At 34.4% G+C, this 26,672-nt stretch overlaps 1 protein-coding gene across 2 annotated transcripts; it reads right to left on the bottom strand.

The window, feature by feature from the left end:
* Positions 1-1,765: 1,765 nt before the first annotated feature.
* LOC142234629 (serine hydrolase-like protein) lies at positions 1,766-3,098 on the bottom strand. Of its 2 annotated transcripts, none has more exons than XM_075305787.1 (2): positions 2,975-3,098; positions 1,766-2,903 (listed from the first exon to the last, which is right to left on the bottom strand). In XM_075305787.1, the coding sequence occupies exons 1-2, from the start codon at positions 3,005-3,007 to the stop codon at positions 1,959-1,961; spliced, it is 978 nt and encodes a 325-aa protein (XP_075161902.1). In that variant the 5' UTR covers positions 3,008-3,098; the 3' UTR covers positions 1,766-1,958. The 2 variants fall into 2 exon arrangements, with proteins under 2 accessions (XP_075161902.1, XP_075161901.1); XM_075305786.1 differs by having other exon boundaries at positions 2,972-3,036.
* Positions 3,099-26,672: the final 23,574 nt, after the last annotated feature.

Genomic DNA, 26,672 nt, shown 5'->3' with positions numbered 1-26,672 from the left:
ATTACCATCCTATAATGGTTGATATAAAAAATTGAGTTAGTTTTTATTCTGTATCGTTAATCACGAAAATTCTTAACATTTGTTCGAAAGTAAATAACATTTTTACAGAGAAAAGCGAATAACAACCGATATTCGCTTACCTTGAAATGAGTGTACACTGAAAAAAATATTGTGGTGAAGCCAAAGATATCATATCCTTAAAATACGAATGCAAAATTTGCTTAGGATTGAAGACTTATTTCTCTAATATAAAGTTTTTTCCTTGTCCAAAAGTCGATAAACTTTTCAATGAAGGCGTATTGTCTTTATAATTAAGTGAAATGAATTAAAAACGGGTATCATAACATGAAAGAAACGTTTTTTTTGGGGTAAGGTTACTTGAGTTTAATAACTTAGAAAAATTCTTTAAAATTAATGAAATTGTCTTTAAATTTGTTGTCTGTTTGCAAAGCATCGTTGAAAAATAGGACATGTTTTTCAAATCTTTATTTTAAAGGCGTTTCTTTTAATGAAACATAGCACAATTTCTACTAGAAATCGAGTATGGATTTGGAAAATAAAGTTGTTGTTAACTCGTTTTTAACCCTTATATTATGTTGGGGTCATTGAATGGCATACATCATATTTTTCATCAGAGCATATCTTACTATTGGAATATAATTAAAGGTTCTTACTACTCAGCAAGATTTCGGTACATATCAACAATTCATGCACTGACTAGTAAGAAATTTTATTTATTTACGAACAATAAGAAATGGGCTGATGAAAAATACGATGTGGGTCATCAAATGACCCCAACATAATATAAGGGTTAAAGGACTTTGATATCATATTAAAACAAAAAGCTGAAAAAAACAAAAAAATAAAATTTGCTTTCTAAAAGCAAGTACATAAATAAAACCCAAATTTAAAAGAGAACTGTGTCTAAAAAGTATCCTTACTTGTATTCTCCGCTTCTTTGGCTCGGAATCAATACCAAAATTGTTAAAGTAAAGACAAAACCTTTATATATGTTATAAATGGGAAATACACAAATTTAAATTTGAATATTAATCTTAATAAAATATTTATGCTTAATACTAATATAAAACTGTTCACCCAGACTGATAGTAATCTTTTTTTCTGAGGAAAGTTTTTTTTTAAACGTTTTTTAATGGAAATAAAAAAATATTATAGACAATCATGACAGCGCTTGACACAAATTCAGAGTTAGTAGATCTTATAGAAAATACTTTATAACAAATCCGTTTCTCTAAAATTTCGTTCCGGAGGACAATATTTTTTCCTTGTAGTCGCGAACACAGTTTATTTCTGCTTTAATAATGAACTTTCACAACAAATCGTAACCTTGTCAAAAATACAGTAAAAAAAGATACCTTTCTCAGAAACATAATTTTACACAAAGTTTTTTATCCGTTAAAAAAATATTCTTTAAAGGCAAATGAAACAGCACTCAGAGAAGGAGTACGATCACCTCAAACATGTTTCAAGAGCAAAATGTTACCTTTCGACAGTGAACGTGGAACATGTTTGTCACAAACATGCCGTTTTCTCGAAATTTATGTATCTGATTTCGACAACCATGTATGTTTTTGCCGAGAAGGCAACATTTTTGCGACAAAAATGTTCTATGTACACAATCTAAAAATAAAATTTTGATTTTGAAACATGTTTGGGCTAATCATATTCCTTCTCTGCGTGAGATTTGCGATAATCGTTGAATTACTAAACATAAATTCGCCCAAATTTGGTTAAAAGAAAATACTTCATAAGAATGGGAAACTTCCTTTATCTAAAATTACATACATGAAGAAAGTATTTCTTCTTTGAGTGTATTTACTTCAAGGCATTGCATTATTTGCTAGCCTGTATATATTCATTTCTAAAATCCTTAAATTATTTTTAGACTTCACGTGTAGTGATACTTGATAAAGGTCACATTTATGGTTAATACTAAACTACAATTTGCTACCAACATTTTCTACAATAAACCTCTCCTTAGGTCGATGTTTCTTTAAGAATGGTAGTATATATTCTGCCACCATTTCCGCATTATTCAAATGGCAATGGTGTTTTCCACTCGGCAAAGTGAAAAATTGAAAATTTGGATTATTTTCTTTAAGGAAGCCAAGAACTTCTTTGCTCACTGGTAAGTTTTCATCAATGTGATAGGAATTTTGAGCTTTTAGCACCAACCATTTAATATTAACCAAATTCTTGGCCATGGTCAAACATAATCCTGGTTCTGTATTGAGTTCTTGGAAATATTTAATGGCTCCATCTCGTGAGAAATAGTACGTGGTACCATCACCTGTTGGCTCAATGTTTCTCCGTAAAATATATTTCGTTTTATTCACATCAATTGATTTTTCCGATCCCTCGTGCAATATTTCCTCCAAGCGTTCGAATGTATATGCAGGCGGTCGTTTGCCATCTTTGGCCAATTTACGTTCAGTCTCTATTAAGAATTTATCCATAGAATAACCCAAAAAATTGATTTGCATATCCAGTGAGTGGTAGCGAGTGTGTATGACATCGATGTGGACCATGACATCCACCAGGTGGGGATAGAGTGCTGCAAAATGATATGATGTGGCAGCACCCATCGAATGGCTCAACAATGAAACCTTTGGCCATTTAAAGTATAAAAGCACTTCTTTAATTGAACGAACATAGTCCATGGTTTGATAAGTTATGCCAGGTGGATTATGCGATGATCTACCATGGCCGGGAAAATCAATGGCCAATATAGCGGTGTGGTGAGCGAGTAATGGGGCTAGTAGAGCAAAGCTTCCTGCATTATCTTGCCAGCCATGTAAAGCTAGAATGGGACGCTCATTTCGATTGCCATACCAACAGCCAGCGATGTAACCCAATTGAGTAGGAATTTGTATCTCTTCGCACTAGAACCAAGAACAATGGAAAAGAAATTGAAACAACTGGTCAAAGTACGTGCATTTGTTTTAATCACCACGTTCCCTCTGCCATCCGATAGCGTATCTGACATCTTCACCACATGAGTTTCAATTGTGTACTGCTCTATGGCTTTGCTATCGCTAGTCTCTTGTATAGCTCACAACAGTGTTGTCAACATTCATGAGCTTTTTTGTCAACTAAAAAGTCCCATACTTTTCATAAACAAATGTAGAATATTTACCATTTTGATTAACTGATAGCGTTTGAATGACACTACTCGACGCTCTTTTACACTGAAGGAAGAGTTTTCTTTTTCGAAGAATGAAATTGTACACAAACGAAGTTGTCTTTTGATGCTAACAAATTTTTATTTAAAAGCAAATAAAAACAAAACAAGCCTACACAGAAAAAAATTTCTCCAAAAATTTTTCCAATTGAAATCTTAATTGAGTTTTAAAAAATATTCAATTACAAATTGAATTAATTCAACAAATTTTTTAATTGAAACAATAATTAATTTTTTAATTGATGCTATAATTTCTGTGATTGAAGACATTTTAATTAAAAAATTAATTGGATCAATTAATTTCGTGATTGAATCAGAATTAAGAATATTATGGCCAAATTTGGGAAAATCGGTCGATACATATGTATAGGAACAATACTGAAATATTGTAAAGATCGGTAAAAAAGAGGATTTTATCCCCAAATTTTGGAAAATCGGTCGATACAAATATATGGGAGCTATATCTAAATCTGAACAGATTGCGTTCCTGACCCCATTTATGGAAATCAGGCCATACATATATATGTTTACTATATATAATTTCCAAATTCGTCTCTGTGTCATAGAAAAGCGATGACATAGAATGACAGTTCAAACGAAAAAATTGCCGGAAATAACATCAAATTTTAGACACAGGCGTAGAAAGGCCCCTAGTGAAGGGCTCCGGAGGTCAAATCTGGGTATCGGTTTATATGGGGCCTATATTATGAACCGATTTTGACCAATTTTTGCATGGGTGTTTGAGGCCATATATTAAGACCACGTGCCAAATTTAAACTGAATCAAATGAATTTTGGTATTCCAAGAGGCTCCGGAGGTCAAATCTGGTGATCGGTTTATATGGGGGCTATATATAATTATGGACCGATGTCGACCAATTTTTGCTTGGTTGTTAGAGACCATATACTAACACCATGTACTAAATTTCAGCCGGATCGGATGAAATTTGCTTCTCTTAGAGGAATCGCAAGCCAAATTTGGGGGTCCGTTTATATGGGGGCAATACGTAAAAGTGGAGCGATATGGCCCATTTGCAATACCATCCGACCTACATCAATAGCAACTACTTCCGCCAAGTTTAAAGTCGATAGCTTGTTTCGTTCGGAAGTTAGCGTGATTTCAACAGACGGACGGACATGCTCAGATCGACTCAGAATTTCACCACGACCCACAATAATGTGCGTGAAGATAAATTGTAAATTTAACTAGTCGAGACACAAACCAGGTAGTTTTTGCCTGCGCACCTATGGGTTAATTACAATTTGGGGAGATAAAATATTTAATGAAATTCAGCACTTTCCAACATATTTGCGCAAAATATTTTGGTATTAAACGAAAGATCTTGACAAGTACTATAAATGCAAGTGGTTGTCATGTTCGAAAGCGTCCCATAAATGTTAGTTTTGCAGCTATATTTTAAAAGTCAGTTTGTCCAACTTGAAATAAAGTTAAATTACGCCCACTGTGCAATACCTGCTCTAGATTTTTTGGTATCAAATGAAAGCTCTTGACGAGTACTATAAACGCAAGTGGTTGTCATGTTCGAAAGCATCATAAAAATATCGATTTTTATAAAAAAGAAAATTACTTTTTTTAGAATTTCAAAAAAAGTGCACATTGGCCCACTGTGCAACACCTGCTCTACAGTGTTTGGTATCAAATGAAAACTCTTGATGAGTACTATAAATGCAAGTGGTTTTTATTTTCGAAAGTTTCCCAAAAAAAATTGTTTTAAGCAAAAGTAAAATTAATTTGCGAAATTTTAGAAAATATCGCACCAGCGCCCACTGTGCAAAACCTGCTCTAGATTTTTTGGTATCAAATGAAAGCTCTTGACGAGTACTACAAACGCAAGTAGTTTTTATTTTCTAAAACATCCCAGAAATGTAAGTTTTTTGTTAATTTTTTTTAAATTTAATCGCCACAATTTGAAATAAAACTGAAATGCGCCCACTGTGCAATACCTGCTCTAGATTTTTTAGTATCAAATGAAAGCTCTTGATGAGTACTATAAATCCAAGTGGTTGTCATGTTCGAAAGCATCATAAAAATATCGATTTTTATAAAAAAGAAAAATACTTTTTTAGAATTTCAAAAAAAGTGCACATTGGCCCACTGTGCAACACCTGCTCTACAGCGTTTGGTATCAAATGAAAACTCTTGATGAGTACTATAAATGCAAGTGGTTTTTATTTTCGAAAGTTTCCCAAAAAAAATTGTTTTAAGCAAAAGTAAAATTAATTTGCGAAATTTTAGAAAATATCGCACCAGCGCCCACTGTGCAAAACCTGCTCTAGATTTTTTGGTATCAAATGAAAGCTCTTGACGAGTACTACAAACGCAAGTAGTTTTTATTTTCTAAAACATCCCAGAAATGTAAGTTTTTTGTTAATTTTTTTTAAATTTAATCGCCACAATTTGAAATAAAACTGAAATGCGCCCACTGTGCAATACCTGCTCTAGATTTTTTAGTATCAAATGAAAGCTCTTGATGAGTACTATAAATCCAAGTGGTTGTCATGTTCGAAAGCATCATAAAAATATCGATTTTTATAAAAAAGAAAAATACTTTTTTAGAATTTCAAAAAAAGTGCACATTGGCCCACTGTGCAACACCTGCTCTACAGCGTTTGGTATCAAATGAAAACTCTTGATGAGTACTATAAATGCAAGTGGTTTTTATTTTCGAAAGTTTCCCAAAAAAAATTGTTTTAAGCAAAAGTAAAATTAATTTGCGAAATTTTAGAAAATATCGCACCAGCGCCCACTGTGCAAAACCTGCTCTAGATTTTTTGGTATCAAATGAAAGCTCTTGACGAGTACTACAACCGCAAGTAGTTTTTATTTTCTAAAACATCCCAGAAATGTAGGTTTTTGTTAATTTTTTTTTTTTTTAATTTAATCGCCACAATTTGAAATAAAACTGAAATGCGCCCACTGTGCAATACCTGCTCTAGATTTTTTAGTATCAAATGAAAGCTCTTGATGAGTACTATAAATCCAAGTGGTTCTTATATTCGAAAGCATCATAAAAATATCGATTTTTATAAAAAAGAAAATTACTTTTTTAAAATTTCAAAAAAAGTGCACATTGGCCCACTGTGCAACACCTGCTCTACAGTGTTTGGTATCAAATGAAAACTCTTGATGAGTACTATAAATGCAAGTGGTTTTTATTTTCGAAAGTTTCCCAAAAAAAATTGTTTTAAGCAAAAGTAAAATTAATTTGCGAAATTTTAGAAAATATCGCACCAGCGCCCACTGTGCAAAACCTGCTCTAGATTTTTTGGTATCAAATGAAAGCTCTTGATGAGTACTATAAACGCAAGTGGTTCTCATGTTCGAAAGCATCATAGAAATATCGATTTTTATCAAAAATATAATTAATATGTCAGAATTTAAAATATAGTGCACGCGGGCCCACTGTGCAATACCTGCTCTACATTTTTTGGTATCAAATGAAAGCTCTTGATGAGTACTATAAATCCAAGTGGTTCTCTCGTTCGAAAGCATCACAGAAATATCGATTTTTATCAAAAAGAAACTTAGTTTGCACGAAGTTACAATATAGGACACCCGTGCCCACTGTGCAAAACCTGCTCTAGATTTTTTGGTATCAAATGAAAGCTCTTGACGAGTACTACAAATGCAAGTAGTTTTTATTTTCAAAAACATCCCAGAAATGTAGGTTTTTGTTAATTTTTTTTTTTTTAAATTTAATCGCCACAATTTGAAATAAAACTGAAATGCGCCCACTCTGCAATACCTGCTCTAGATTTTTTAGTATCAAATGAAAGCTCTTGATGAGTACTATAAACCCAAGTGGTTCTTTTTTAAATTTAATCGCCACAATTTGAAATAAAACTGAAATGCGTGCACTATATTTTAAATTCTGACATATTAATTATATTTTTGATAAAAATCGATATTTCTATGATGCTTTCGAACATAAGAACCACTTGCGTTTATAGTACTCGTCAAGAGCTTTCATTTGATACCAAAAAATCCAGAGCAGGTTTTGCACAGTGGGCGCTGGTGCGATATTTTCTAAAATTTCGCAAATTAATTTTACTTTTGCTTAAAACAATTTTTTTTGGGAAACTTTCGAAAATAAAAACCACTTGCATTTATAGTACTCATCAAGAGTTTTCATTTGATACCAAACACTGTAGAGCAGGTGTTGCACAGTGGGCCAATGTGCACTTTTTTTGAAATTCTAAAAAAGTAATTTTCTTTTTTATAAAAATCGATATTTTTATGATGCTTTCGAACATGACAACCATTTACGTTTATAGTACTCATCAAGAGCTTTCATTTGATACCAAAAAATCTAGAGCAGGTATTGTGGGCGTAATTTAACTTTATTTCAAGTTGGACAAACTGACTTTTAAAATATAGCTGCAAAACTAATATTTATGGGACGCTTTCGAACATGACAACCACTTGCGTTTATAGTACCTGTCAAGATCTTTCGTTTAATACCAAAATATTTTGCGCAAATATGTTGGAAAGTGCTGAATTTCATTAAATATTTTATCTCCTCAAATTGTAATTAACCCATTAGGTGCGCAGGCAAAAACTACCTGGTTTGTGTCTCGACTAGTTAAATTTACAATTTATCTTCACGCACATCCCACAATATATATACTTGGGGTGTTAGAGCAATATTTCGATATGTTACAAACGGAATGACAAAGTTAATATACCCCCATCCTATGGTGGAGGATATAAAAAGGCCGATTAAATACGTATATAAGTATAAAATTAATTAAATTCTATAGAAATAAAATTTTGACATTTTCTATAGAAGTAAAATTTGGAAAAAATTTTCTATAAAAATAAAATTTTGACAAAATTTTCCATAGAAGTAAAATTTGGAAAAAATTTTCTATAGAAATAAAATTTTGACAAAATTTTCCATAGAAATAAAATTTTGACAAAATTTTCTATAGAAATAAAATTTTGACAAATTTTTCTATAGAAATAACATTTTGACAATGTTTTCTAAAAATAAAAATAAAATTGTGGTAGATTATTTTTGGCTCGAGTGGCAACCATGATTATGAACCGATATGGACCAATTTTTGTGTGATTGGGGATCGGCTATATATAACTATAGACCTATATGGACCAATTATGGCATGGTTATAAGCGGCTTTATACTAACACCACGTTGCAATTTTCAACCGGTCCTCCAAGAGGCTCCGGAGGACAAATCTGGGGATCGATTTATATGGGGGCTATATATAATTATGGACCGATATGGACCAATTCTTGCATGGTTGTTAGAGACAATATACTAACACCACGTACCAAATTTCAATCGGATCGGATGACTTTTGCTCCTCTAAGAGGCTCCGGAGGTCAAATCTGGGGATCGGTTTATATGGGGGCTATATATAATTATGGGCCGATGTGGACCAATTTTTGCATGGTCATTAGAGAACATATACCAACACCATGTACCAAATTTCAGCCGGATCGGATGAAATTTGGTTCTCTTAGAGACTCCGCAAGCCAAATCGGGGGATCGGTTAATATGGAGGCTATATGTAATTATGGACCGATATGGACCAATTTTTGCAAGGTTGTTAAGGATCATATACTAACATCATGTGCCAAATTTCAGCCGGATCGAATGAAATTTTCTTCTCTTTGAAGCTCAACCAGCTAAATCGGGGGATCGGTTCATATGGGGGCTATACAAGAGCTCCGGAGGATTGGGACACTTACAAGATGAATCTGAGAGAATATAAACGAGAACTGAGAAGGTCTCAACAAAACTCTTGGGATGATTACTGTAGCAGTATTGAGAATACGTCAGAGGCTTCCAGACTACGGAAGGTACTAGCATCCACTAACACCGCTCCAGGTTTCATTAAAACATCGGAGGGAAATTGGACAACGTCCAGTGAGGAGACGTTGGAGGTACTTTTGGACACACACTTCCCTGGAAATCAGACGGTTGAACCATATTCCGGCGGTGTAACAGAGGCTCAGCGATCATTTCCTATCGAGGAAATTGTGTCGGAATCTAGAATAAAATGGGCTTTAAATAGCTTTGGACCATTCAAATCCCCCGGACCTGATGGAATTACTCCGGCGGAGTTACAGGCAGTGGCTGGAAGAATTATCCCCTGGTTGACGGTGATATATAAACAATGTGTAAACTTAGCATATATTCCAGAAAAGTGGAGGGAAACAAAAGTCGTCTTCATACCTAAAGCAGGAAAAACCTCTCACTCGAGTGCGAAGGATTTCCGACCAATCAGTTTATCCTCATTCCTACTTAAGACCCTGGAGAGGATGATAGACATGTATCTTAGAACTACCGTGGATTCAGGTTTGCTCTCGAAACGACAGCATGCATACTCGAAGGGCAGGTCTACTGAGACCGCATTGCATGAACTGGTCAGCTTTATTGAAAGCTCACTATCTGTCAAAGAATACACAATCGTGGCGTTTCTAGACATCGAAGGGGCGTTCAATAATATCCATCCGAGCTCGATATTAAATGGACTGACAACTCTGAATGTTGATCCAGGTATTCTTAGGCTGTTAGACGAACTTCTAATGAAGAGACGTATTTCAGCCACACTAGGGCAAGCAAACATACAAACGTATGTGAACAGAGGCACTCCCCAAGGAGGAGTTCTATCACCTCTTCTTTGGAATGTTGCTATAAACAACCTTCTGGTTTCTCTAGAAAAAGAAAGGATAAAAGTGGTGGCATACGCAGATGATGTGGCGCTAGCAGTCAGGGGAAAATTCCCATCCACAATCAGAGATATTATACAGAGAGCTCTCCGGATGACTGAGAAATGGGCGAAAGATAATGGTCTTGGTGTAAATCCAGCAAAGACAGAAATAGTCATGTACTGCAAAGATCGCAAAACTCCCACGGTTAGGCCCATTTCCTTAGGGGGTACTGAAATTCCCTTTGGTGAGTGTGCAAAATACCTTGGCGTTATTTTGGACAGGAAGCTGAATTTTAGGCTTAATATTGAAGAGAGGGCGAGAAAAGCCACGGTAGCTTTGTACTCGTGCAAAAAGGCAATAGGGAAAAAGTGGGGACTAAGACCAAAAATTGTGCATTGGCTATACACGGCAGTGGTTAGACCTATAATGCTATATGGTGTTGTAGTCTGGTGGCCGGCACTTCAGAAACCGACTTGTTTAGATAAAGTTCAGCGTATGGCGAGCTTATGTATCTCAGGCGCATTTAGTAAGACAGGAACAGACTCCCTTAATGTCATGCTACATCTATTGTCTTTAGACATTTTGGCCAAACAGTCAGCTGCAACAACGGCTGTGCGGTTGCGCGAGCTATCGCTGTGGTCGGAAAAAATGTACGGTCATAGTTCGGTCCTCAAAGTAATGCCAGATGTGCCTAACGTAGTGGATTACATCCTGGCAAAACCACTTTTCGACAAAAAGTTTGAAACTCTAATTCCCAACAGTGAGGCGTGGTGTACACAGACCCCGGGGAATAAAAGATATATAGATTTCTATACTGATGGCTCCAAATTGAATGGACAAGTGGGGTTCGGAGTATATTCTAAAGATCTGGAAATTCGAATAGCGAAAATATTACCTAATCACTGTAGTGTTTTTCAGGCTGAAATATTGGCAATAAGAGAGGTGGTGAATTGGCTGAGAAGTAATGTTCCAACAAATATTGGCATTAATATATACTCAGACAGTCAACCTGCAATAAAATCCTTGGACTCTGTGTTCCTTAACTCAAAAACGGCCATAGACTGCCGCAAATCTCTCAACGAGATGGCTGAGCAGTACAATATTCACCTAATATGGGTGCCTGGTCATAGGAACATACCGGGGAACTGTGAAGCAGGTGTGTTAGCAAGGCTAGGAACTACCTTACATATTCCAGGGGAACTAGAATCTGTTGGTATGCCTCTGGCCACCTGCAAGCTCTTAGAAGGCTGTTATGATGGCCAATATTCGATGGGAAAATTGCAAGGGTTGTAACGACACCAAGCAAATATGGCCCCATTTAAACTTAAACCGCACACTAGATATGCTAGTGTTCTCAAGGCGTCAGATAGCACTGCTAATATCTGCTATAACGGGTCGCTGCCTGATAGGCGAATTTGCAAAAACTATAGGTGCGAAGTATAATGACTATTGTATAAGCTGTCATGACGTGGAGGAAAAGGAATCAATTAAACACCTTGTGTGAGTGTCCTGCTTTTTGTGTAAGGCGTAAGCGAATTTTAGGAGCATATAGCTTTAGATTACTGGCTGACCTGGAAAACGTTAACTTAAGCAGTTTGTTAATGTTTTTGGAGCAATCTGGTTGGTTCCACAAAAGTTAATAATAGAGAAGGTTCAGTGGTTAAGACTAGAAGTGCCCATATGTAATAGGTACTTTTAGTTAAATGTGGTATCACAATGGACTGAATAGTCTAAGTGAGCCTGAAATTTAATCGGGCTGCCACTTTAACCTAACCTAACCTAACCATGGGGGCTATATATAATTATTTACCGATATGGACCAAGTTTTGCATGGGTGTTAGAGACCGTATACTAACACCATGTACCAAATTTTACCCAGATCGGATGAAATATGCTTCTCTTATAGGCTCTGCAAGCCAAATTTGGGGGTCCGTTCATATGGGGGCTATACGTAAAAGTGGACCGATATGGCCCATTTGCAATACCATCCGACCTACATCAATAACAACTATTTGTGCCAAGTTTCAAGTCGATAGCTTGTTTCGTTCGGAAGTTAGCGTGATTTCAACAGACGGACGGACGGACATGCTCAGATCGACTCAGAATTTCACCACGGCCCAGAATATATATACTTAATGGGGTCTTAGAGCAATATTTCGATGTGTTACAAACGGAATGAAAAAGTTAATATACCCCCATCCTATGGTGGAGGGTATAAAAATCCCGGTAATTCCCGCATATAATTCCCGGGAACGCGGGAGCAAAAATATGGCCAAATGCCGGGAATTCCCGGGAACGAGATCCCGGGAATTACATAATAAAAATGCAGTAAAAAAATAAACTAAATTGAGGTTCCTATTTTAGGTCATGATGTTATTTATTACGCTATGAAATATAGTAGGTCGTAAAATAAGGATGGCTTTCCTGTCTTAAAATTATGCTTGGTCTACCAAGCATCCATCTAGGATTTCGGTCGCTATTATAAACCGATTTTGATGTACTTTGGTACAGGGTGTTATTTGGGCACAAGGACGAACGCTGTTGAAGTGGGAAGAAATCGGAGCAAATTTAGATATAGCTCCCATATATATGTAGCGCACGATTTTCAAAAATGTTCTCCCTTATAACCTTATATTTGACCGTAGTGGCCTCATTTACTAATCGATCTTACTCAAATTCAGCACAAGGTAATCTCCTGTAATGTCAATCAAACCTGCCAAATACCATCCAAATCGGTTCAGATGTAGATATAGCTCCCATATATATGCGTCGCTCGATTTTCCCACATTTGGTCATAATACTCTTATTTATTAACCAATGTTACTCAAATTTCAAATGTTGAAGCAATATCCGAACGTTGTTAGACCTACATGTAGCTCTTGCATAAATATGTTTCCCAATATTCAAAAATTTGGATTTACTACCCACACTCAATTAGCGATTTCCTCTTTTGTAATAATTGAATCAATGTTAGTGGTATCCCAGCAAAAAACTTGCTGAATTTTCAGCAACTTTGTAAAGGAAAAAAGTCAAGCAGCACATATCTTTGCAAGGAATTCATCGATGAATTTAAAAACAAATGTCGCACTTAAATGCGCTTCTTCTATGTAACATATGAATTTCAACGCTTTCAGAAGCACAAAATATGGATGTGGAGAGCATGAAATCGTAACTTGCCACATAGATCCTTCTTTACAGGAATGCAACCTTGTAAGCGAGAGACGAAGCACCCGCTTAGCTTAGTGAGCTCAGATGCGTCAATTTCACCACCACCATTATTTAGGTATTTTAAGTACGCTGCTCGCCATATAGGTGTAAAATGAAGCGCTGTATTCTGCACTGATAATGCTGTCAGGAAAAGTGGTGCCTACTGTATGGACGCTATAATTTTAGCGCTTCCAAATTTACAATTTTTTTTTGCTGGGATACTAACTCTGTAGGTGCAGAATCAACTATAGCTCCCAATATCACACATTTCTGTTCGGATTGTGATAAAACTCCCATAAACATGTACCACATAATGTTCTTAAATATGGAAATGCGGTTTATCTCCCAAACCCATATCATTGATACCACACAAACAATCTTTACTAATTCAGTAAAGGTTGTTTAGGGTATGAAATAGTCGGCCCGCCTGACTTTCTACTTTACTTACGTGTTTTAATTCGAATAATGATATGAAAACCATTGTGTTTTGTTGCCTTCGTCGATCACTGTGCGTTTACGTACCCCACCATTGCATGGGCGTTTCTTCCAAATACTTAATCTTTGGTTGAGTACATGGTCTGCTTGGGCATACCTACTCATTGTAAGAGAATAGGTGGCAAGAATAAAACTTGAATTGACGATCGTATTCAGGGTTGCCATTTCGTTCCAATTGGTATGATATTTATTCGATATTGTAAAAAAATATCAATAATAGTTTTGAATGGAATTTGAAAATAAAATAATTAAGCTGAAAAAAATATTAACAAACAAGGGCGGTTCGGAAACTTCTTAGCGTATCAATGAAAGAGAATAGATAGTTTTTCAAAAATATTTTTATTTTTCAATATAATCTCCTGAAACTTAAATACACTTAGGCCAACGCTTTTCTAGCAATTCTATCCCTAGATTAAATAGGTTTTCCTCAAGGTCTTCAAAATAGTGGTTTACAACTGTAATTGCATCTTTATTTGAGGTAAAACGCTTGCCAGCAATGATTTTTTTTAGATTTGGGAACAAGTAAAAGTCACTGGGAGCTAAATCAGCAGAATAAGGTGGGTGGTCAAGCAACTCGTATTTTAATTCATTGATTTTAGCCATTGTTAAAACACTCTTGTGCGCTGGTGCGTTGTCTTGATGAAAAATTAATTTGTTGTGTTGTAAGCCAGAATGTTTTTCTCGAATTTGTACATTTAATTGATCCAAAAGGTTTCAATAGTACTCTGAATTTATTGTTGTACCCTTTTGCAGATAGTCAATCAATAAAATACCTTTGAAGTCCCAAAAAAAAAAACGTTGTCATAACCGTATCAGCCGATTGAATTGTTTTTGCCTTCTTTGGGGCCTTCCTCCAGCTTCAGTCCATTGTTTGAATTGTTCTTTTGTCTCTGGAGTATAGTGGTGGATCCATGTTTCATCAACAGTTATGAAACGACGCTTAAAATCCATTTTATTCCGCTTAAAACGATCCAAACAAGCTTAAAAAATGTTCATTCTTATGCGTTTTTGATGCGGCACCCATCTTGCAGAAAGCCTTTTCATCTGTAGTTCTTCATGCAACATTAAATGGACTCGATCATTTGAGATTAGCAATTTCACGCACTTTTATTCGTCGATCATTTAATACCATATCATACACGCTGGCTACAATTTCTGTTGTTGTTGCTGTTTTCGGACGTCCACGTGGTTCATCTTCAATGCTTGTATGACCACGTTTAAATTCAGCAACCCAATTTTTTACTGTTGCATATGAAGGATCACTTTCACCTAACACATTCACCATATCATTATGAATTTCTTATACCGATAAACCTTTTTTATGTAAATATTTAATGACAGCACGCATTTCTAATATTTCCTTTGTAAAACAAGTAAGTAAAGTCTAAAGTCGGGCGGGGCCGACTATATTACACCCTACACCATTATGAAGACCAAAACTTGTGTTACCATATCTGATTTATATCTGAAACGATTTGGAGACAATTTTTTTACTGCTACAAAATCGCTAGAATTAAAAATTAAATCGGCTAATACCATGGGATGAAACACAATGTTAGTAAAAATATATAGGAAATATAAAGCTAAAGCAATTTTGAGGCAATTGTAAAAATAATCCTGTTATCTCAGCAAAAAACATAAATGGGAGAATAATCTTGGTCTTCGTGGTCATATGGGTGTAAATCGTGCGAAAGATATATATGGGAGCTATATCTAAATCTGAACCGATTTCAACCAAATTTGACACGCTTAACGATACTATTAAACGTACTTCTTGTAGAAAATTTGAAGCAAATCAGTGCAAACCTCTGGCTTTTGAGGCCATATAAGTCTAAATCGGGCGAAAGATATATATGGGAGCTATATCTAAATCTGAACGGATTTAGCTGATATTTTGCATATCTTAGAAAAGCCCCAAAATATTTGGCTGCCCGAAATTTTGAGAAAATACGTTGATAAATACGTCAATTATGACCAGAGCGGCGATAAATATATATAGCAGCTATATCTAAATCTGAACCGATTTCTATAGCGATTGTATTTGAGCCAATGTAAAGCTCTGTGCCAAATTTGAGAACGATCGGCCTTAAACTGCGAGCTATACTTTGCACACAAAATTACATATATGTTACAGACAGACAGACGGACATCGCTAAATTGACTCAGAATTTAATTCTAAGACGATCGGTATACTAAACTATGGGTCTCAGACTTTTCCTTCTTGGCGTTACATACAAATGCACAAACTTATTATACCCTGTACCACAGTAGTGGTGAAGGGTATTTCTTTTTTCTGTTTATACAGCGCTTTTTGTGCTAGGCTAAGAAGTTTCCAAACTGCCCTCGTAATATGAAAGATTATGCAACCTAAATTTTAGGACAGGCAATTACACTATATTAAGAACAAATTTCTTTAAAATTATTAAATTTTAATTAAAAGATATTTTATAATCTTAGCTTAAATCTTTTTCATTAAATATTGACAATGAGTCTCAGAAATTTTCGTTTCTCAGTTGGGTTGGGTTAAAACGACAGCCCGATTTGATTCCCAGCCCAGTACAAAAAGCGTCGCCAAAAAAGTAGTGAAACTTTTGTTTTTGGATCCGGAAGTAGTGCAAAATTGGCGCAGAAGCGATGCATTCAACACGGGCTTGTCATAGAATGGATGTCCACCATTTTAACAGCCGTTGGACTGAATTTGCATCACTAATTACTCTGTGGTTCAAATTCAGTGTTTTGGATGTGAATTAAAAAATGTTGTCACATTTTGACAAATAAATAATTTTTATAATTTTTGTATGATTTCTAATGCATTCTATCGCTTGTCCGAAACGTTTGAATTAAAATATTTTTAAAAATTCGCAATATTTCTTAAATGGATTTTGAATTTTTTTCGATACAATTTCAATAATTTGTACCATTTTATTAAAGCTTACCCCGTTTTTAACTTAAAAAAAAAGAATAAATTTACCCATTAAAAATAAGAAAAAAGCGAGTTATAAATAATTGAATTAAAAGAACTTCCTGTATATTTGAAATACAGAACATCTTTGGGAGTACATCTTTTGGAAGTGCTTTTAAAGTTGTGCCTTTAGAAGAACTTCCAAATTTTTTTGCTGGGCTATTCATATTCGTATGTCTTTAAACTAAGGAAAATTTTCCTTAAAGTAAAAAAAAATCTTTGATTAAATATATTTTGATATATTAAATCTGTAGATTTAAGATAAAAGACATTTAAAATATATGCTAACAATTAATTTGGGTATTTTGCGCATTCGTTTTATCTTGAATTAAGAAATTTTTACTTTGAAGTATACGTTATAATATACTAAGTAGGCACCGTCCTATTTTGAGCGCATTCGATTTATGATCTATAAATACGGGAGACTTAAATTTCTATTTTGGAAAACACGGAGAGAAAAATATATTTAGACAAATTCACTACAGACATGAGCAATTTTATGTTATTAATACATTTGAAACTTGTACTTTGATTACAGACGGACGAAGCGATATCGAAATGTACTATAATGAACTTTACGCCCAAAGGAAAAATAATTTCTTGCGGAAGAAAAAAAATTAGACCAACGAAAGTCCCCTTTAATATTTTAAAATCCTTTAAAAATAAGTTAACGACAACTTTACTTTCCAAATTCAGACACGACTTCCAGTAGAAATTATGATATGTTTCAAATTAAAAACGTCTTTAAAATAAAGTGTTGAAAAACATTTCCTATTTTTGAACGGTTTTTTGCTTTTCATGTTATGATACCCATTTTTAAGTCCAATCACTTAATTATAAGGAAAACACTACTTCATTGAAAAGTTCAGTGTATAGCTCACATATATATCTTTCTCCCGATATGCATTTATATTTACCCATAAGTCAGAGTTTTACTCTGATTTGCTTTAAATTTTGCATAAAGAGTAAAATTGATAATGTCGTAACTTGGACTAAATGTTGTTGAAATCCGTCAAATTCGATTGACATCGGATCAGCTTTAGATATAACTCGCATTTATATATTTCGCCTGATTTATATTCATATGAACACAGAAGCAAAAGTTTTACTTCGAAAATTCTGAAATTTTGCTCATTTGTATGTAACGCCCAGAAGGAGTAGTCATAGACCCATCTCCAAATATACCGATCGGCCTAGGATAAATTCTGAGTCGGTTTAGCGATGTCCGTCTGTCTGTCTGTTGATGTATTTTTGTGTGCGAAGTCCAGTTCGCAGTTTAAGTCCGATTGTACTCAAATTTGGCATGAGGACTTTCTTTGGCTCAAAGACAATCCTTACTGATTTTTGAAAAAAAAAATCGGTTCAGATTTAGACATAGCTGTCATATATATTTATAACCGCTCTGGTCATAAATGTCGTATTCATCTACGGATCTTCGTCCAATTTCGTATAATCGAATGTTTTGTTAGTCTCGTAAATTTTGCAGAATATCATTCAAATCGGTTCATATTCAGACAATGGCCCAAAAGGCCAATCTTTTGTTACGGTTTACGTGAAATTTATAGAATTAGCATTATAAATATGCATACCGAATTTGGTTGAAATTGATTCAGATTTACATATAGCTTCTAGATTTAGATATAAATCTGTCGTCCGATTTACCGTCATATGACCAATGTACATCAACATTTTACTCCGATTTACTTAAAATTGTGCACAGGGAATGGAATTAACATTTTTACTATGCATGCCAAATTTAGTTGAAATTGGTCCAGACTTAAATATAGCTGTCATATATACCTTTCGTTCGATACACAATTATATGGCCCCAGAGGTCAAAATGTCACTCCGATTTACTTGAAGTTTTGCACAAGGGTAGGACTAACATTCTTGCTACACATGTTAAATTTGGTCAAAATCGGTTCAGATTTAGATATTACTCCCATATGTATCTTTCGCCCGATTTACATTCATATAACCACGGAGGTCAAAGCTTTCGAAAATTTTGAAGTTTTGCACTGAGAGTTCAATTAAAATGTTAGCAACGAGTGCAAATTTTATCAAAATCGGCTCTGAATTATCCAAACCATATATATTTGCTTTCGATTTTACCACATAAATATGGCCAAAATACTCACATATTCCTTGAAAAATCGTCACTGCTACGTCGCAAAAATTATTCAAATTTACCTATAATCTAATTCGTATGTATCGACAATAAATCATAAATGCAGATTTAAGAAATTTTATGCAATTTAAATATATATATTCTGGGTCGTGGTGAAATTCTGAGTCGATCTAAGCATGTCCGTCCGTTCGTCCGTTTGTTCAAATCGCGCCAACTTCCGAACGAAAAAAGCAATCGACTTGAAACTTCGCACAAGTAGTTGTTATTGATGTAGGTCGAATGGTATTGCAAATGGGCCATATCGGTCCAATTTTACCTATAGCCCCCATATAAAGGGACCCTCAGATTTGGCTTGTGGAGCCTCTAACAGAAGCATATTTCATCCGATCCGGCTAAAATTGGGTACATGGTGTTGGTATATGGTCTCTAACAACCATCGGTCCATAATTATATATAGCCCCCATATAAACCGATCCCCAGATTTGGCATGCGGAGCCTCAAAGAGAAGCAAATTTCATCCGATCCGGCTGAAATTTAGTACATGATGTTAGTATATTGCCTTTAACAACCATTCAAAACTTCGTCCACATCGGTCCATAATTATATATAGCCCCCATATAAGCCGGTCCCCAGATTTGGCTTGCGGAGCCTCAAAGAGAAGCAAATTTCATCCGATCCGGCTGAAATTCGGTACATGGTGTTGGTATATGGTCTCTAACAACCATGCAAAAATTGGTCCACATCGGTCCATAATTATATATAGCCCCCATATAAACCGATCCCCAGATTTGATCTCCGGAGCGTCTTGGAGAAGCAAAATTCATCCGATCCGGTTGAAATTGGCAACGTGGTGTTAGTATATGGCCGCTAATAACCATGCCAAAATTGGTCCATATAGGACTATAGGTATATATAGCCCATCCCCAATCACACAAAAATTGATCCATATCGGTTCTTAATAAAATAGGCTACGTTGTCTATTTCGTTTCCGTTTTAGCATTTTTTCTTCATAATACAATAATCTTCAGAGCACAAAGTGGTTTCCATGCAACATCTACTTAATCCATTTCTGCCGTATCCTTACTTATTTTCATTGAAGTATTTTGGGTGAAAATGCGTACTATCATAACAATAGGCTTATCAAATATGTTTACTTCAAAAATGATATCTCTCTGCTGTATAACGCTTGCATGTAACATTTACACATTTTTATTTTTCAAATTTCCCCCAAAGCTATAGCTATGTCAGAGCATTGGAAAAACAGCAAAACTTTCTTGTTTTCACATAAAAAGAATTTTTTTATAACAATTAACATAAATGTTTCGTTTCATGTAAAAATACAAAGAGCAATGCACAAGTATATGTGAAGACCATGCCGAATTTTAAATACCCACCATCATGGATCAAATATAATAGGTTCATTGAAACTCTCTCGTAGTGGTATTCAATGAGCCCGAGATCTTCAAATATAGGATAAGACTTACTTTGAGGACGTTGCATCTTTAGTTTAAGGTTGTTTTTTTTGCAATTTAGAAAGCATTGATTTTAAGTATTTGTTATAATATTAGTTTTTTAGGTTCAAATAAATTTGTTTGAATGCAGATACCAAAGGTTTTGAAAATAATTAGCCTGTGCTAAATATAAATAACATCGGTAATTGAAAATTTGGAGACACATTTATATGGAAGCTATGTATGTATATCTATATCAGACTCGATATAAGCGATACCTGATAGTGGTGTCTTCTATAAAATTTAAGTCACATCGATAAACTTTTCAATGAAGTCATTTTGTTGAGAGATTCAACTTAAAATTTGATATATTAACATGAAAGAAAATTTCGGTTTACTAAGGTAAACTTGGCTATAATAATTCTGAAAAGTCTTCAAAATTAATGAAATCGTCCTTACATTTGTTGACTTTTTCTATCTTGACTACGAAGCTAAAAAATGCTTCAAAATAGGAAATGTTCATACCCTTCGATACCTGATAGTGGTGTCTTCTATAAAATTTAAGTCACATCGATAAACTTTTCAATGAAGTCATTTTGTTGAGAGATTCAACTTAAAATTTGATATATTAACATGAAAGAAAATTTCGGTTTACTAAGGTAAACTTGGCTATAATAATTCTGAAAAGTCTTCAAAATTAATGAAATCGTCCTTACATTTGTTGACTTTTTCTATCTTGACTACGAAGCTAAAAAGTGCTTCAAAATAGGAAATGTTCATACCCTTCACCACTACTGTGGTACAGGGTATAATAAGTTTGTGCATTTGTATGTAACGCTAAGAAGAAAAAGTCTGAGACACATCATTTAGTATACCGATCGTCTTAGAATTAAATTCTGAGTCGATTTAGCGATGTCCGTCTGTCTGTCTGTCCGTCCGTCTGTCTGTATATGTAATTTTGTGTACAGCTCGCAGTTTACGTCCGATCGTCCTCAAATTTGCACATTGATTTTGGAAAAAAACGTTTCAGATTTAGATATAGCTGCCATATATATTTATCACCGATCTGGCGTATATATTAATGTATTTTCTCAAAATTTCGGGCAGCCAAATATTTTGGGGCTTTTTTAAGATATGCAAACTATCAGCCAAATCGGTTCAGATTTAGATATAGCTCCCATACATATCTTTCGTCCGATTTAAACTTATATGGCCTCAAAAGCCAGAGTTTTGGCCTGATTTGCTTCAAATTGGTACAAGGAGTACGTTTAATAGTATCGTTAAGCGTGCCAAATTTGGTTCAAATCGGTTCAGATTTTGATAGAGCTCCCATATATATCTTTCGTCCGATTTGCACTTATATGGCTTCAAAAGTCCGAGTTTTGCACTGAGTTGCTTCAAATTGACACAAGGAGTACGTTTAATAGTATTGTTAGGTGTGCCAAATTTGGTTGAAATCGGTTCAGATTTAGATATAGCTTTCGCCCGATTTACACCCATATGACCACGGAGGCCAAAAATTATTCTCCCATTTATGTTTTTTGCTGAGATAGCAGGATTATTGCTCAAACTATGCATGTCAAATGTGATCAAAATCGGTTCATATGGTTAGCATGCCCGGTTCATATGGTTAGCATGCCGGGAGTTTCCTCCAATTGACCCGTGGTGCAATGGTTAGCATGCCCGCCTTGCATACATAAGGTCGTGGGTTCGATTCCTGCTTCGACCGAACACCAAAAGTTTTTCAGCGGTGGATTACCCACCTCAGTAATGCTGGTGACATTTCTGAGGGTTTCAAAGTTTCTCTAAGTGGTTTCACTGCAATGTGGAAAGCCGTTCGCACTCGGCTATAAAAAGGAGGTCCCTTGTCATTGAGCTTAACATGAAATCGGACAGCACTCAGTGATAAGAGAGAAGTTCACCACTGTGGTATCACAATGGACTGAATAGTCTAAGTGAGCCTGATACATCGGGCTGCCACCTAACCTAACCTAACCTAGATATAGCTCCCATATATATATGTTCGCCAGAGTAGGGGAAATATGGTAGAATATTTCATATTTTAGACCCATTTTCAATGGGACTTTCCTCCAATTGACTCGATAGTTTCCACAGAGAATACATTTAATATGCTATTTAAGTGTGTCATCTTGATCTAATATGGCTAAAATACCCACATTTTACACAAAATTCTGTGATGATTTCCCCATATCGTAGTCATATCCTATACACTGTAATACCAAACTTTCCACAGAATGGTCGTATTTTAAATAAACCTCCGACTTGTGGAAATATCGCCCGAATCGCCCAAATAAGATATCATAGCCCAATATCCTTGTAAAATCGCCACTGCTGAGTATTGTATTGTAAATATTACTCAAATTGTCCTATATCTCGAATACATATGTATCGCCCGATAAATCATAAGTGCTATTTGGTACAATTGCATCAAAATTGATCTAACTTTATATTTCCCATATTTTTTACTAACATTGTGTTTCATCCCAGGGTAAAAGCCGATTTAAATTTTAATTCTAGCGATTTTGTAGAAGTACAAAAAAATGTCTCCAAATCGTTTCAGATATAAATCAGATATGATAACACAAATTTTGGTCTACATAATGGTGAAGGGTATAACATAGTCGGCCCCGCCCGACTTTAGACTTTACTTACTTGTTTTCCATATAGATATAAAATTTCAAAAAAAGTGAATTTCAAATAAAGCCCGGTATGCACTTATATAACTCCAGAAGCCAGATTTTTACCCTAATTTGCTTGAAATTTTGCACAAGGAGAACAATTAGTACTGTAGTCAAGGGTTATAAATTAATTGAAATAGAATTAAATTAAATTGAAATCGGTTCAGATTTAGATATAGTTCCCATATGGATCTTTCGCCCAATTTTCCGTCATATTACCATAGAAGTCCAAGCACAGGGAGTAAAATTAACATAGTAACTATGCATGCCAAATTTGATAGAAATCGGTTCAGATTTTGATATAGCTTCCATATACAGTTTGTCAAGAAAGTGTTTTGACAATGGGTTAAAAATTATGTTTTGTTCCAAAATTAAATATAATGAAATTTTAAAAAAATTTTTTATTATGTATTTTGCAAAGTATACATACGTACACAGAATTAAAAATTTAATAAAATATTTAATATTTCAATTATTTCTAGAATTTGAAATAGTTGGCAATGTCAAAAGACTTTCTTGACATACTGTATATGGTTTTCCGATTTGGACAAAAATGGCCAAAATACCCACATTTTCCTTGTAAAATCGCCACTGATAATCGAAAACTTGTAAAAATGACTACAATGTGCTTATACTTCTAATACATATTTATCGACCGATAAATCATAAATACACTTATGCGAAGTTATCTCAAAATTGGTTCAGATTTAAATGTTTCCCATATTTCTTACTAACACTGTGTTCCACCCCAGCGCATTAGCCGACTTAAATTTAAAGTCTATAAATTGTGTACAACTCTAACAAGTTTTGTCCAGATCGGGTCAGATTTAAATATATGTATATGGTAACATAAACCTTTAGATGTAACACCCAACACATAGGACGGATTTGATATGCCATCGAAAATGTGGATCTACAAAGTGGGGGTTATATCAAAACTAGAACCGAACATATCCTACTGGCAAACAAAAACTGTGCTAAATTTCAGAACAATAGCTCCATTATTGAAGGTTGTAGCTTGATTTCAACAAACATAGGGCGGATAGAGGTACAGATGGACATCGTGAGACCATCCTTGAATGTTTCCTTGATCATGAAGATATTTATATTGTAAATCCATATTTTGATGTGTTACAAACGGAATAGGAAAGTTATTACACCAACACCAACATCACCATGGTAATGGAAATAAAAATTTGTAGAACGAATTAACTTAAATCCCTTGGCATTGACCATTGCCATTTTCTTTTGTTAAGAAAATAATTTTGCAAAACTTGTCCGTTAAGAAAACTTTTTTATTCGGTATCTGAAATTTTATGTTAACTTACGCATTCTTTTCCCGGACTTTTGTCTTTATTTTCTGTTTGCTTTCATTGGAAGACAATCAAACTTAATTTGAATGAGAACATACGCAATTACCATTGAAGTACAGGCTAACATACAGACAAACAGACAAGGGGTCGAGACAAATTCTATAGAAGTCAATGATGCAGAATATAGACCTTCAACTGAATATTCCACAATGAATGGTGTCTTTGCTTGAGGCTGGGAAGCCATTGTGGTATAACAACTATTTTGGGGATTTTTCTTTGAAAAAAAACCAAAAGTAGGGAATAGGGAACTGAAAATATTCAAAAAAAAAAAAAAGATATTTGGAAAACTCTGTAATATTTCAGTAGGTGGAATGAGTAACGAATATGTATATCTGTTTTCTCCATCGTTTTTAAATAAAAGGAATGGAATGAAAAGGAAAGTGATGAAAAAGCCTCCTCTTACCTAGAATCAATATTTAGATTTAAAACTGAATATACATTTTGAAAAATTGGCGTTTTACATAATTAATACACTTGGCCCAACGATACTCCAACTTGTATAACCCCTCTGATATAAATGCGGCCGTTTTCTTTGCACTCCGAAGATGATGGAAACGGAAAGAAACTGAAAATATTCAACAAGTATAGACGGCCGTAAGTTCGGCCAGTGATGAAAAAGCCTCCTCTTACCTAGAATCAATATTTAGATTTAAAACTGAATATACATTTTGAAAAATTGGCGTTTTACATAATTAATACACTTGGCCCAACGATACTCCAACTTGTATAACCCCACTGATATAAATGCGGCCGTTTTCTTTGCACTCCGAAGATGATGGAAACGGAAAGAAACTGAAAATATTCAACAAGTATAGACGGCCGTAAGTTCGGCCAGGCCGAAGTTTATGTACCCTTCACCATGGATTGCGTAGAAACTTCTTCTAAACACTGCCATCCACAATCGAATTACTTAAATTGCGGTAATGCTTGCCGATGGCAAGGTATCTTAAAACCTCCTAACACGGTCTTCTAAATTGTATGTAAGTCCATACGTGGTATATATTAAATCCAAAAAGATCGATCAAATACGTATATAATTCAGTTTGACAAAATTTTCTATAGACATAAAATGATGACAAAATTTTCTATAGACATAAAATGATGACAAAATTTTCTATAGAAATACAATTTTGACAAAATTTTCTATTGAAATAAAATTTTGACAAAATTTTCAATGGATATAAAATTTTAACAAATTTTCTATAAAACTAAAATCTTGACAAAATTTTCTATAGAAATACAAATTCAACAAAATTTTCTATAGAAATAAAATTTTCACAAAATTTTCTATAAAAATAAAATTTTCAAAAATTTTCTATAGAAATAAAATTTTGACAAAATTTTCTATAGAAATAAAATTTTGACAAAATTTTCTTTAGAAATAAAATTTTAACAAAATTTTCTATAGAAATAAAATTTTGACAAACTTTTCTATAGAAAAAAAAAATTGACAAAATTTTCTATAGAAATAAAATTTTAACAAATTTTCTATAGAAATAAAATTTCAAAAATTTTCTATAAAAATAAAATTTTGACAAAATTTTCTATAAAAATAAAATTTTGACAAAATTTTCTATAGAAATAAATTTTTGACAAAATTTTCTATACAAATAAAATTATGACAAAATGTTCTTTAGAAATAAAATTTTAACAAAATTTTCTATAAAAATAAAATTTTAACAAACTTTTCTATAGAAATAAAATTTTGGTAGATTATTTTTGGCTCGAGTGACAACCATGATTATGAACCGATATGGACCAATTTTTGTGTGATTGGAGATCGGCTATATATAACTATAGACCGATATGGACTAATTTTGGTATGGTCGTTAGCGGCCATATACTATATACACTACGTTCCAAATTTGAACCGGATCGGATGAATTTCCGGAGGTCAAATCAGGAGAACGGTTTATATGGTGGCTATATATAATTATGGACCGATATGGACCAGTTCTGGCACGGTTGTTAGAGACCATATACTAACACCATGTTCCAAATTACAATCGGATTAGATGAAATTTGCTTCTCTTATAGACTCCGCAAGCCAAATCTGGCGATCGGTTTATATGGGGGCTATATATAATTATGAACCGATGTAGACCAATTTTTGCATGGTTGTTAGAGACCATATACTAACACCATGTTCCAAATTACAATCGGATTGGATGAAATTTGCTTCTCTTATAGACTCCGCAAGCCAAATCTGGGGATCAGTTTATATGGGGGCTATATATAATTATGACACGATGTAGACCAATTTTTGCATGGTTGTTAGATACCATATACCAACACCATGTACCAAATTTCAGCCGGATCGTATGAAATATGCTACTGTTAGAGACTCCGCAAACCAAATCTGAGGGTCCCTTTATATGGGGGCTATACGTAAAAGTGGACTGATATGGCCCATTTGCAATACCATCTGACCTACATTAATAACAACTACTTGTGCC

This window comes from Haematobia irritans, chromosome 4, assembly GCF_050003625.1.
Source record: "Haematobia irritans isolate KBUSLIRL chromosome 4, ASM5000362v1, whole genome shotgun sequence".
In the NCBI taxonomy this organism is placed as follows: Eukaryota; Metazoa; Arthropoda; class Insecta; order Diptera; family Muscidae; genus Haematobia; species Haematobia irritans.
This window is presented reverse-complemented; position numbering and strand designations above follow the sequence as displayed.